Here is a 12,607-nt window from a genome sequence, read left to right on the forward strand (position 1 = left end):
TTAATACGTTAAGACGATCACTTAAAGGACTAAATATGTAAAGCACTTAGAATAACCACTGTTTATGAAATGTGCTATATAGATAAAACTACCTTGCCTTAAACTTACTGAAAGTTTACTTCATTATATATTATTTTTATGCATTATTTAGTCTTTTGAGAAACATTAATTTGTTTATCACTTTATTGCATTGCATTATATTTGTCTTTGATTATAAAGCCGACTTTAGGACATAACTGTACACCGAATATGACTACAATATTAAAACATAGGGCAAATTTCCCAAGTGATGTGTAAGATGTTGGAGAAGGTCTTATTTCCTTTATTTCTTATTTCTAGTTTGACTGGAATAAATGCAGTTTTAAATATTTTATTATAAAAAATATTATTATTAAAAAATATTAGCCCTGTTAGGATATTTATATATTATAAATATATATAGAAATATAGAAATGATGTTTGAAATATTCAGGAATTTTTCACAGTATTTCCGATTATATTTTTTCTTCTAAAGAAAGTCTTATTTCAGCTAATATTTTATTTCGGCTGGAAAAAAAAAAACAGTTTTTAATATTTTAAAACCCATTTTAGGGTCAATATTATTCGTCCCCTTAAGCAATATTTGTATTGGATTGTCTACAGCAGTGGTTCTCAAACTGTGGTACGTGTACCACTAGTGGTACGCGGAGAAATCACTGAGAAATGAAAGAAAAAATGAATACAATTTTAATCATTTGATGCGTACGATAACACCAATGTGATCAGCATTGGCTGTTTTCTATAATCTACAGTCAAAGCAACATGCTTGGAATGTTTATTTTAATGCATCGCGTCATCAGCTGCTAAAATTCGATTCTATTGGTGCAGAACTAGAGAAAGGTACGTGGTGCTTGCAGAGTAGATATGCGCTAGAGCAGTGGTCCCCAACCCTCAGGCCACAGACTGGCACCGTTCTATAGATCATTAGGTACCGGGCCTCACAAAAAAATCAAGAATTATTTCGATTTATTTATTATCTGAGTTTGAATGATCATTTATTTGTAAAAATCTTTTATTTTGAAAAATTAGCGTATTCTCTTGGTCAATTAAGTGGCAAAATTTAACCCACAGGCTAGAAAAATGAGTAAGAACTGCAGCACAACGCGCTTGCGTATTCCAGGCATACCCAGATGAAAACATCTTAACTTTTCAGAACGCCGCACCGCGAGTCACGTGCCAGGAACTGATTGATCAGCTTCATATTTTGTATGAAATATAATTTCGCTAGGCTTATTATCTCAGACAATAGCCCCTTTCACACATACAGACCTTTCCGGAAAATTACCGGCAATTTTCCGGAAAGGTTGTATGTGTGAACAGGTCCTTTTTGAAAATACCGGTAAATTCGTTCTGGCTGTTTTCCGGAAAGAGAAGTTGTAACATTACCGGCAATTTGCCGGAATGCTGCGCTGTGTGAATGCAGAAGGAAGATTGCCGTAATAAGCGCGTGCACGTCTAGAACGTGCTGACGTGAGACGTCTGCTTTAGCCAATCACAACAGTCAGACGCATTCACGTCCGCGCTGTTTATGAGAATAAAAGCCTTTGAATATTTTTCCAGACACATTTAGCTGCTAGAAGTTAGTCAGATCACGTTTATATGTTCTTCTTAATGCCAACTGTGTAAATAATCATCGATGAGATGCTTATGATAAGCCGTTGTTTGTTTACCTTCAAGCTTTGCGTGTGCCTGTGAAACAGCCTTTGAGCGCCTGCACACGCACATATTATGAACATCTCGACATGCGAAAGTGATCCTGCGAAAGTTGTTCACAATATTGATCATCCACAGAGTTTGTAATTTAGTCAAATGTTTACAAACACAAGCGCAGCCGTTTAAAGCTCATTTGTGGTGAATGATGTCAGAATTTACCGGTATTTTGGAATGGATGTGTGAATGCTCTTTTCCGGAAAAATTCCGTAACGTCCTCGCCTGTGTGAACAGCGCTTTTTTCAATATACCGGTAAAGTCGTTCCGGAAATTTTCCAGATATTTACCGGTATCACTGTGTGAAAGGGGCTAATCACTGAACGCCCAAACACTTTTCTCCATAAAAAAAAATGTATCACAGTGGAGCAATGTTTTGTAAGCTTGACATCCTCTGAGAAAAACGGGTTCCCTACCAATCTACATTTAAGCTAATGTTTAGATTTCAAAAAGTTTTACAAATATGTCATATGCACATGCAACAAATATTTAAAAATTGTATAAATATTAACATGACTCTGCCTCGTTTTTGAACGGTGCAGTGCTGTAGCTGCTTAATTTGGCCAACTACAATACTTTATTTCAATACCGGTCATTACGGTGGTACTTGGAGAGACAATTGTTTTCTGAGGTGGTACTTGGTAAAAAGAGTTTGAGATCCACTGGTCTCCAGAATAAACCACTGATATACAATGACTTGCCTAATTAACCTAGTTAATCCTTTAAATGTCACTTTAAGCTGAATACTAGCATCTTGTGGGATATCCAGTCTAATATTATGTGCTGTCATCATAGCAAAGAGAAAATAAATCAGTTATTAGAGATGAGTTATTAACACTATTATGATTAGAAATGTTGAACAAAATCTTATTTTAATTTAAACAAATTGAGGAAATAAATATACATAATAATTCTGACACTAACTGTACAGAGTAAAATACATAGTATGCAATATAGATACAACATTAAATTCTGCCTTTTATATAACAACGTTTTGTGTTGTCAGGCGTCCCTGGGATGTATAATCAGGGTGTGGTGCCCATGGGGATGCCAGCCGCTCCTCCAGTGGCGTCTCAGAGTGCCCCATGCAGCGAAGAAGACCTGAAAGCCCTTCAGGACATGTTCCCCAACCTGGACAAAGAGGTGATCCGCACGGTTTTAGAGGCGCAGCAGGGAAATAAAGATGCTGCCATAAACTCCCTGCTGCAGATGGCGGAGGAGCTTTAACCGCACCGCCGCCGCTCCACATCAGACTTTATACCAAAAACACCCCTGTAAATATGCACACCTAAATCTGGCAACCCTTACAAGTAGCAAGAAAATTTTACTGTAACTGTCTTTTATTAAATCAGCATTTAGACCGAACGTTTCCGGATGGTCACAGAGAATGTAGGAGGATTTTTGGCTTGTCATTTACAGTATGTCCTCCGGGGGCAGTAAACCATATCTGTATTGTAGTGTTCCCACGTCTTAAAGATGTTTGATATATATTACGCTTTGATCTGTATGAATTTAGTTACATAAATGTACATGGATATAATTTATTTTCAAGATTATTAAAGAGATATCGGAGTATGTCGGAATTAGTGTCATTATTTTGGGGGGGGGGGGGGGGGTATGTGCTCCACTATGATGACTCTACTAGCACATGCTAACTATTAAGCCATAGTAATTGATTTGAACCAGTAATCTAGAGTTAATCAAAAGATGATAGTAAATTGTAAGATTGCAGTAAATGAGACATAATAATAAAAATAATAACAACTCCTTACATTTATATAGCGCCTGTCAGAATCGGCAGGCTAGCGCAGAAGCTCCATTAAATATACTGGGGTAAATTAAGTGTTCATATTTTAAAGATATTACCGGGAAATTGTAATTTAATGCAGAGCTTCTTGTACAATCTGAGACCCACTCTATATCAGAAATCAGTGGAGATCGCTGATTTTTAAAGAAAACAGACCTTAAACACACCAATTTTGTAATGGCATACAGTTCACCAGAAGCTCTTGACCCAGGTTACTGACAAATTAAAAGTCCTTCCACATATACCCCATTGGGGATACACACATTGCAAAATCAATGCTCAAATGACATATTGTGCAGCCCTACAGACCTAGTGTGCATACATTATATACCACTGTAATTTTCCACAAAAATTCAGTTTGCATTAGTTTATTAAGAGCTACAAGAAACAAAAGAGCTGTCATTCTCATGACACCATAAAGATAATTATCTCAAACAGTTCAAAATGTACAGGTTTATACTATAAGATGCATTTCTAGAGTACAGGGTTTGAAGTTCACTTCCTCCTCCGGCGTCTCCTCATGTTAGTGGACTGATCAGGGCAGTTGGACGCCTTGCAGCCACAAGACTCGATGTAAATGTAGGAGAAGCTGATGTTTGACCCATCTGGGCAGTTCAGAGTCACTTCCTTTGTGCTGGTGGTTGTTTCTTGACAGCAAGAGCATGAGTGGACGAGAGCGTTGGCTTCTGCTGAGTATCTGTTTCAACACAATGATGAAGAGAAAAGTCAGTGTTCGTGAGCAGTGCGGTATGATTGGCTCTCGAAGAACCAAAGACCAAATTATTACATTTATTATTTATTATTTTCAAATAATGCCTCATTTATATTGTCTTTTTTAGCTAAATAGTTATATATAGTTATTTTAACTATAGGGTGGCTATTTATATGGATACAGCTTAATACAATGGGAATGGTTGGTGATGTTAACGTCCTGTTTGGGGCACATTAGTATATGTGAGGGGGCAAACTTTTTAAGATGGGTGGTGACCATGGTGGCCATTTTGAAGTCGGCCATCTTGGATTCAACTTTTGTTTTTTTCAATAGGAAGAAGAGGGTCATGTGACACATCAAACTTATTGGGAATTTCACAAGAAAAACAATGGTGTGCTTGGTTTTAAGATGCAGCACCTGAAACTACGGATACTGGAAGCCTGTGCTGGCATTTCTCCTGCGGTGTTGCTGTCAGTGTGTGAAGAGTGGGAGAAGAGGGTTGCATTGACAATCCAACACAATGGGCAGCACATTGAACACATTTTATAAGTGGTCAGAAACTTGTAAATAACTCATGAAAGAATAGAGTTACATTAAAATCAAGCACACCATTGCTTTTCTTGTGAAATTTCCAATAAGTTTGATGTGTCACATGACCCTCTTCCAATTGAAAAAACAAAGTTGGATCCAAGATGGCCGACTTTAAAATGGCCACCATGGTCACCACCCATCTTGAAAAGCTTGCCCCCTCACATATACTAATGTGCCACAAACAGGACGTTAATATCACCAACCATTCCCATTTTATTAGGGTGTATCCATATAAATGGCCACCTTGTAGTTAATAAAGCTTAAAATGCAGTTTAAAGGTTTAATAAGGTTAATTAGGCAAGTCATTGGACAACACTGGTTTGTTCTGTAGCTAATTTCTTAAGGGGCCTTATAATATAGACCACAGCTGTTCTTATTGTTATTCCAGCCAAAAAAAAAACAAAAACAAAAAAAAAAACAAGACTTTCTCCAGAGGGAAAATACAATAGGAAATACTGGGAAAATCTGTCAAACATCTCTTGGGAAATATTTAATGAAACTACATAAAAGTTCACAGGAAGGCTGTTAATGTTGTCTTCGAATGTATGTGACCCTGAACCACAAAACCAATCACAAGTGTGAATCTGTGAGGCGTATACATCATCTGAAACTGAATGAATAAGCTGTCCATTGATGAATGGTTTGTTAGGAATGAAAAATATCTGGCCGAGATACAACTGATTACAAATCTGGAATCAAAATATGATGAAAATTGCCTTCAAAGTTGGCCAAACTAATTTCTAAGCCAGGGGTGTCCACACTCGGTCCTGGAGGGCCGGTGTTCTGGAGAGTTTAGCTCCAACCCTAATCAAACACACCTGAACAAGCTAATCAAGCTCTTACTAGGTATACTAGAAACTTCCAGGCAGGTGTGTTGAAGCAAGTTGGAGTTAAACTCATCAGGACACCGGCCCTCCAGGACTGACTTTGGACTCCCCTGTTTTAAGCCATGCATGTTATTCATTCATTCATTTATTCGTTTTCCTTCGGCTTAGTCCCTTTATTCTTCTGGGGTCGCCACAGTGGATTGAACCGCCAATTATTCCAGCATATGTTTTACACAGTGGATGCCCTTCAGCTGCAACCCATACACTCTTACATTCACACACACATACACTACGGCCAGTTTAGTTCATCAATTCCCCTATGGCGCATGTGTTTGGACTTTTGAGGGAAACTAGGGGAGCACCTGGAGGAATCCCACGCCAACATTGGGAGAACATGCAAACTCCACACAGAAATGCCAACTGGCCCAACCGGGACTCGAACCAGCGACCTTCTTGCTGTCAGGGCACAGTGCTAACCACTGAGCCACCGTGTTTTTAACCCCATTGTCGGCGAATACTCAAACACACTTGCAGCCAATCAGCAGCAAGGGGCGTGTCTAGTAACTGTAGCTGAGATATTAAAAAGGGGCGGGTCCTCTTGGTTTATGGGCGTGTTTGTTTTGGTGCTTTCAAAAAACAAGATAGTTCGGCACAAATTGATTAGTGCACCTTTTTGGATAAACTTATGGTGGTAAATTTACAAAATAAATTTATAGAACATGATTTATACTTTTTTTTAAAAAAATGATTTTGGTATAAAATAAAAACTACAATTTTAACACACAATGTGTTGTTGGCTATTACCAAAGAGCTTAGAGTGACCAAGAGGAGACATTCAATAGAACGTTCCACTGCAACAGCAGCGTCCAGCAACAGCCCCAGATTCCTCCATTTTGGAGTGAAAGTGATCGGCTGTCCATTGGATCTTATTGTTGTCGCGAGCAGCTGCTTTGTTTTTTATTTATTTATTTAAAAAGTGCATTAAAGCTGACTTACAACCTGTAAGATAATAATACAACCCTTACTATCACAATCATCAGCACTTTTAATAGTTTCTTTTACAGACTTATATGCTGCTGTTCTGTTGGAGTTTTCATTCCAAAATGGCTGCCGCGCCCTCTAGTGGCTGTTTCCCAAATTGCACTAGAGTGTCGCCTCTTGGTGATTTTATGCTCTTTGCTATTACAACAAATAAACTTGTACAATTTAAGACTGGTTTTGTGCTCCAGGGCCACACATATTTAGAAAAAAATGTTTTTTTTTCCAGATTTTGATACTCACATTGATGAGGTTCCACACAACCCTGAGCAAGAGGTTATTTCCACAGGTGTGCTGCTTTTACAGCCTTTGCTGACCAAGAAGGTGCTGTTTTTCTGGACTGTACATTTGTTTTCCAGTGTACCTATGAGAAATAAAGAGCATTAGGTGTTACACAATGTCATATTTCTGAATATTATAAATAGTGCTGTTCCCTCTTGTTGTCTATGGCTCTGTGTAGTATTAATGTGCATTTCTGTCAATCTGATCACAAGAAGACGACACTGAATAAATGTTTTGAGCTTTTCCTCTTGAAATGAGAACACATTAGACTTTGGTTTTAGTTGTATATGTAATTAAATGACACATATTGTGTGAAAATGCACTGAAACTTGGTATTTGTAATCATACTTTACTTTCTTTACACCAAAAGACAGATTATGACTAAAACTGAAGTTGTCTTTGACATGTAGTACATTTGTAAGCTGAATAACATAGACTTCAGTCATTTAAAAGTGATGGAAAGCATGACAAAATAGGAGTCTTAATGAAGTCCCAACACAAGGCCTGCTGCTAAAAAGGGATACAGCTGCAGCCAGAAGTTAATGAGAATACCCATTAATTATTCTATTCATGTCTACCCCCACCCCAACCCTTCACACTAATGTAAAAACATTAAATATTGTTGTACAGTGTCACAAAAATAATGCTATTGATGTATCTGCAGCTGAATCCCATCTAGACTTCACCCAACAGAAATTGGAGCCATGTTTATACCCGATAGAAATGCTAATGAATCTCCACTCATTACTTGTGATCAGACCGCTGAAAGCATCTTAATACCAAGTGAAAGCAGAACCAAATTGTTTCAGATGCATCTTGAGATTCAAACGGCAAACTCATGTGCTTTCTAACTTGTTTAACCCATGCGACTGTAATGCAAACTGAATCTATTGTATACTTCAGTGTAATTAGTTCTATAATAAATAGTCCAATTGTTTTAATTGATACTCACAAGTAGGGCAGCAGCCGTCAGCATCTAATGTCTCGGTTCCCTGTTTAAAATGAAAAGACATTAACCTTTGGCCAGACCTGACTTAATCATCAACCAAATAATCTCAATCCACTTACAGGGATGCAATCTTCAGGATTGAACGCAGGACACACTGTCTTAATTTCGACCGGCATTGACACCCCATTGTTTCGTTCACACCTGTATGTCAGGCATTTGTCATCTGGCTGCCATGTTTGGTTAACCTGTTAATGGAGAAATATAGAGATTCTCAGTATAGTTAAAAGGGTCAGTTTCATGTTATAAAATACACGTCACACTTGTCAAAATGCTTGAATAAACGTAAAGTGAGACCTCACCGGAATGTTGACTGTAATGTTGTCATGCACGACAACACATTCGGTGCTCACACACTCTCCACAGCACTGACCGGGAAGTTTCCTGTACTCGTGAGTCTACAGGAAAAAAGGAAAATTAGATGATATGGCGTGGGGATTGATGCATAAGAGGGACATGGCATTACGTCAAGCGCATTCGAAAAGCTGGATGTCATTTCAATTTATTAAAAACAACAGAATTTATATACAAACTGAACACAGTCGTGTTATTTCTGGAGTATCACGACGTTTTATAACTGTTCAGACAATGAAAGTTACAGAAATTTGTTCTTTTTTTCCAAATCATGCATTTTTAGGAATTTTAACAGTAGATGGCGCTCTAGGCTATGGTTAACAGCTAATGGCGCTTTAGGCTAGATCTTTACAGTAGATGGAGCTCTAGCCTAGAGTTTAACAGTAGATGGCGCTCTAGGCTATGGTTAACAGCTGATGGCACTTTAGGCTAGATCTTTACAGTAGATGGAGCTCTAGCCTAGAGTTTAACAGTAGATGGCGCTCTAGGCTATGATTAACAGCTGATGGCACTTTAGGCTAGATCTTTACAGTAGATGGAGCTCTAGGCTAGAGTCTAACAGTAGATGGCGCTCTAGGCTATGGTTAACAGCTGATGGCGCTTTAGGCTAGATCTTAACAGTAGATGGAGCTCTAGCCTAGAGTTTAACAGTAGATGGCGCTCTAGGCTATGGTTAACAGCTGATGGCGCTTTAGGCTAGATCTTAACAGTAGATGGAGCTCTAGCCTAGAGTTTAACAGTAGATGGTGCTCTAGGCTATGGTTAACAGCTGATGGCACTTTAGGCTAGTTTTTAACAGTAGATGGAGCTCTAGCCTAGAGTTTAACAGTAGATGGCGCTCTAGGCTATGGTTAACAGCTAATGGCGCTTTAGGCTAGATCTTTACAGTAGATGGAGCTCTAGGCTAGAGTTTAACAGTAGATGGCGCTCTAGGCTATGATTAACAGCTGATGGCACTTTAGGCTAGATCTTTACAGTAGATGGAGCTCTAGCCTAGAGTTTAACAGTAGATGGCGCTCTAGGCTATGGTTAACAGCTGATGGCACTTTAGGCTAGATCTTTACAGTAGATGGAGCTCTAGCCTAGAGTTTAACAGTAGATGGCGCTCTAGGCTATGATTAACAGCTGATGGCACTTTAGGCTAGATCTTTACAGTAGATGGAGCTCTAGCCTAGAGTTTAACAGTAGATGGCGCTCTAGGCTATGGTTAACAGCTGATGGCACTTTAGGCTAGATCTTTACAGTAGATGGAGCTCTAGCCTAGAGTTTAACAGTAGATGGCGCTCTAGGCTATGATTAACAGCTGATGGCACTTTAGGCTAGATCTTTACAGTAGATGGAGCTCTAGCCTAGAGTTTAACAGTAGATGGCGCTCTAGGCTATGGTTAACAGCTGATGGCACTTTAGGCTAGATCTTTACAGTAGATGGAGCTCTAGGCTAGAGTTTAACAGTAGATGGCGCTCTAGGCTATGATTAACAGCTGATGGCACTTTAGGCTAGATCTTTACAGTAGATGGAGCTCTAGCCTAGAGTTTAACAGTAGATGGCGCTCTAGGCTATGGTTAACAGCTGATGGCACTTTAGGCTAGATCTTTACAGTAGATGGAGCTCTAGCCTAGAGTTTAACAGTAGATGGCGCTCTAGGCTATGATTAACAGCTGATGGCACTTTAGGCTAGATCTTTACAGTAGATGGAGCTCTAGGCTAGAGTTTAACAGTAGATGGCGCTCTAGGCTATGGTTAACAGCTGATGGCGCTTTAGGCTAGATCTTAACAGTAGATGGAGCTCTAGCCTAGAGTTTAACAGTAGATGGCGCTCTAGGCTATGGTTAACAGCTGATGGCGCTTTAGGCTAGATCTTAACAGTAGATGGAGCTCTAGCCTAGAGTTTAACAGTAGATGGTGCTCTAGGCTATGGTTAACAGCTGATGGCACTTTAGGCTAGTTTTTAACAGTAGATGGAGCTCTAGCCTAGAGTTTAACAGTAGATGGCGCTCTAGGCTATGGTTAACAGCTGATGGCGCTTTAGGCTAGATCTTAACAGTAGATGGAGCTCTAGCCTAGAGTTCAACAGCAGATGGAGCTTTAGGCTAGTTTTTAACAGTAGATTGTAATCTAGGCTAAGGTTAACAGCAGATGGCGCTCTAGGCTAGTTTTTAACAGTAGATGGAGCTCTAGCCTAGAGTTTAACTGTAGATGGCACTCTAGGCTATGGTTAACAGCTGATGGCCCTTTAGGCTAGATCTCAACAGTAGATGGAGCTTTATGCTAGAGTTTAACAGCAGATGGCGCTCTAGGCTAGTTTTAAACAGTAGATGGAGCTCTAGCCTACAGTTTAACAGTAGATGGTGCTCTAGGCTATGGTTAATAGCAGATGGTGCTTTAGGCTAGATCTTAACGGTAGTTGGTGCTCTAGGGTAAAGTTTAACTGCATGGCGCTCTAGGCTAGTGTTAAGCAGCAGACGGTGGTCTTGGCAAGTGTTTAAAAAGATGGCACTTTAGGGTAGAGTTTAACTGCAGATGGCGCTCTAGGCTAGTGTTTAGCATTAGACGGAGCTCTAGGCAAGTGTTTAGCAGGAGATGGCACTTTAGGGTAGAGCTTAACTTCAGATGGCGCTCTAAGGTAGAGTTTAACTGCAGATGGCGCTCTAGGCTAGTGTTTAGCAGGAGACGGTGTTGTTTGGTGTACAAACAGTCGTACTCTGCCTTCATCCAATTTCTTCCAAACACCATTTGAACCTAAAATAGTCTGTTTTGACTGCTCAGAACTTGACACAACACATGTCTGTTGTTCTGTTCATTGCAGGTCATGAAAGTTCAGCTTTTTATTCAGTGAGAACAGTCAGCGAATCAATATTTGACCTAAAGGACACCTTGGTTCAAACAGGTTTGATTATTTTTAAACAGCAGCATTTATAAACCAACAGAACTAGTCTTTCATTCATATCTAAATATCCCATACCTCCTCAGGACAGTACATCATGCAGGCCAATGAATGACACTCTGGAGCAAGAAGATTTGTTTCAGGATCAGTGTCCTGTCCGCACAGACACTGCGTACAGGGATCATCACTTGGTATGTTCGAGCCGGGCTAAATAAAGGGGATAAAGGTGTTTTAGATATTTTCTAAGAAACATATTTCTATTATGAACCAATCCTAACTTGTTGTACCTGATATACTGTGTTATTTTGGACACAGACTTCCATGGGTGCTGTAGACAATAACAAATGAATGAATGCAACGTACAACATCGAAGAACTGCAGTGTTTACTGAGAATAAGTGGATCATATACTCACAGCAAGTATACTCTGGACAGCAGGCATCTGCAGTTATGACTGGGGTAAGTGTGAATCCCGGTTGGCATTGCTGTGGTGGAGTAGGACACAGACTCGAATTGCAAGCTGGAGACAGATAGTTAACATTATTGTTAAGTAATTCCACATTATTTCTTTAGACTTCTTTTTTGGTTCTAGCTTAATAGTGGAGAAATACTGCTTATGAAATTTATTAAATTAATATTACTTAACATGTTATGTGGTATGATCTGTTCTAAAACTTACTGCAATCTTGGATCTCACAGCAGTCGACTGTTGCTACTGTGATAAGCATTTGTCCAGGTTTATCGCAGGTAATAGGTGGTGAAACAGGACAGTTTACAGGCCGGCAAATGACCGTCAGTGTTTGGCTGTCACACTCACACTTTTGACATTCACTCCACCAAGCCTCATTGGGCTGCAAAACCAATAAATCTTGTCAGGTTATTTAAAAATAATCATAATTTGACCAAATAACAAATGGCAAGAAGTGAACCCAATCAGTTTCAGATCAAATAATCACATGCCTTCACAAATGAGTGTGTAGTTTTATCATTCCACTTGTGGCCAAATGCAGGCTATAGGTACAATGCATTTAGATTTTGTTTTCCCATTGACATTTCACATATAAAAAAAACAGATTATTTAAAAATGTACCTGTCTAGGTGGATCAATGGCGTCACACCTAGGCAGAGAGGGTGTAGTTTCTTCAGTGATTGTATTAGTTGTCGAGATTATTGTCTCTGGCTCATTTGTGCCTGCTGTTGATGAACTAGAATACGTGGTTGTTTCGGGAGGAATAGATGGTGAAGGACTGGTTACACAAGATGTTGAAATCTTCACGATATTACAACTTTCATCACAGTATGCAGTGAAGCACCAACCAAAGCCATCGGTAACATTATAAATGATATCACCTGAGAATAA

At 39.2% G+C, this 12,607-nt stretch overlaps 2 protein-coding genes across 6 annotated transcripts in view; one reads left to right on the forward strand and one right to left on the reverse strand.

Moving 5' to 3' along the window:
- tollip (toll interacting protein) overlaps positions 1-3,329 on the forward strand; it is a 14,307-nt gene extending 10,978 nt beyond the window's left edge. For 3 of the 5 annotated variants that reach the window (XM_087258875.2, XM_087258876.2, XM_087258877.1), the window contains one exon: positions 2,753-3,321. In XM_087258875.2, the coding sequence (XP_087115001.1) occupies positions 2,753-2,973 (221 nt within the window). In that variant the 3' untranslated portion in view covers positions 2,974-3,321. Of the gene's footprint in view, positions 1-2,752 lie in introns of all 5 variants that reach the window. The other 2 variants (NM_001328590.1, NM_207061.2) reach the window with 1 other exon arrangement.
- A 582-nt stretch (positions 3,330-3,911) lies between these two features.
- Positions 3,912-12,607, reverse strand: part of LOC100147849 (uncharacterized) — a 35,025-nt gene continuing 26,329 nt past the window's right edge. The window contains exons 21-30 of the mRNA XM_087260119.1: positions 12,338-12,597; positions 11,927-12,098; positions 11,663-11,767; positions 11,536-11,576; positions 11,327-11,455; positions 8,312-8,407; positions 8,072-8,197; positions 7,956-7,995; positions 6,965-7,085; positions 3,912-4,250 (exon numbers count right to left, since the gene is read on the reverse strand). Of these exons, the coding sequence (XP_087116245.1) occupies positions 4,049-4,250; positions 6,965-7,085; positions 7,956-7,995; positions 8,072-8,197; positions 8,312-8,407; positions 11,327-11,455; positions 11,536-11,576; positions 11,663-11,767; positions 11,927-12,098; positions 12,338-12,597 (1,292 nt within the window). The 3' untranslated portion in view covers positions 3,912-4,048. The remainder of the gene's footprint in view (positions 4,251-6,964; positions 7,086-7,955; positions 7,996-8,071; positions 8,198-8,311; positions 8,408-11,326; positions 11,456-11,535; positions 11,577-11,662; positions 11,768-11,926; positions 12,099-12,337; positions 12,598-12,607) is intronic.

Source organism: Danio rerio, chromosome 7 (assembly GCF_052040795.2).
Source record: "Danio rerio strain M-AB ecotype USA chromosome 7, GRCz13ab, whole genome shotgun sequence".
Classification (NCBI taxonomy): domain Eukaryota; kingdom Metazoa; phylum Chordata; class Actinopteri; order Cypriniformes; family Danionidae; genus Danio; species Danio rerio.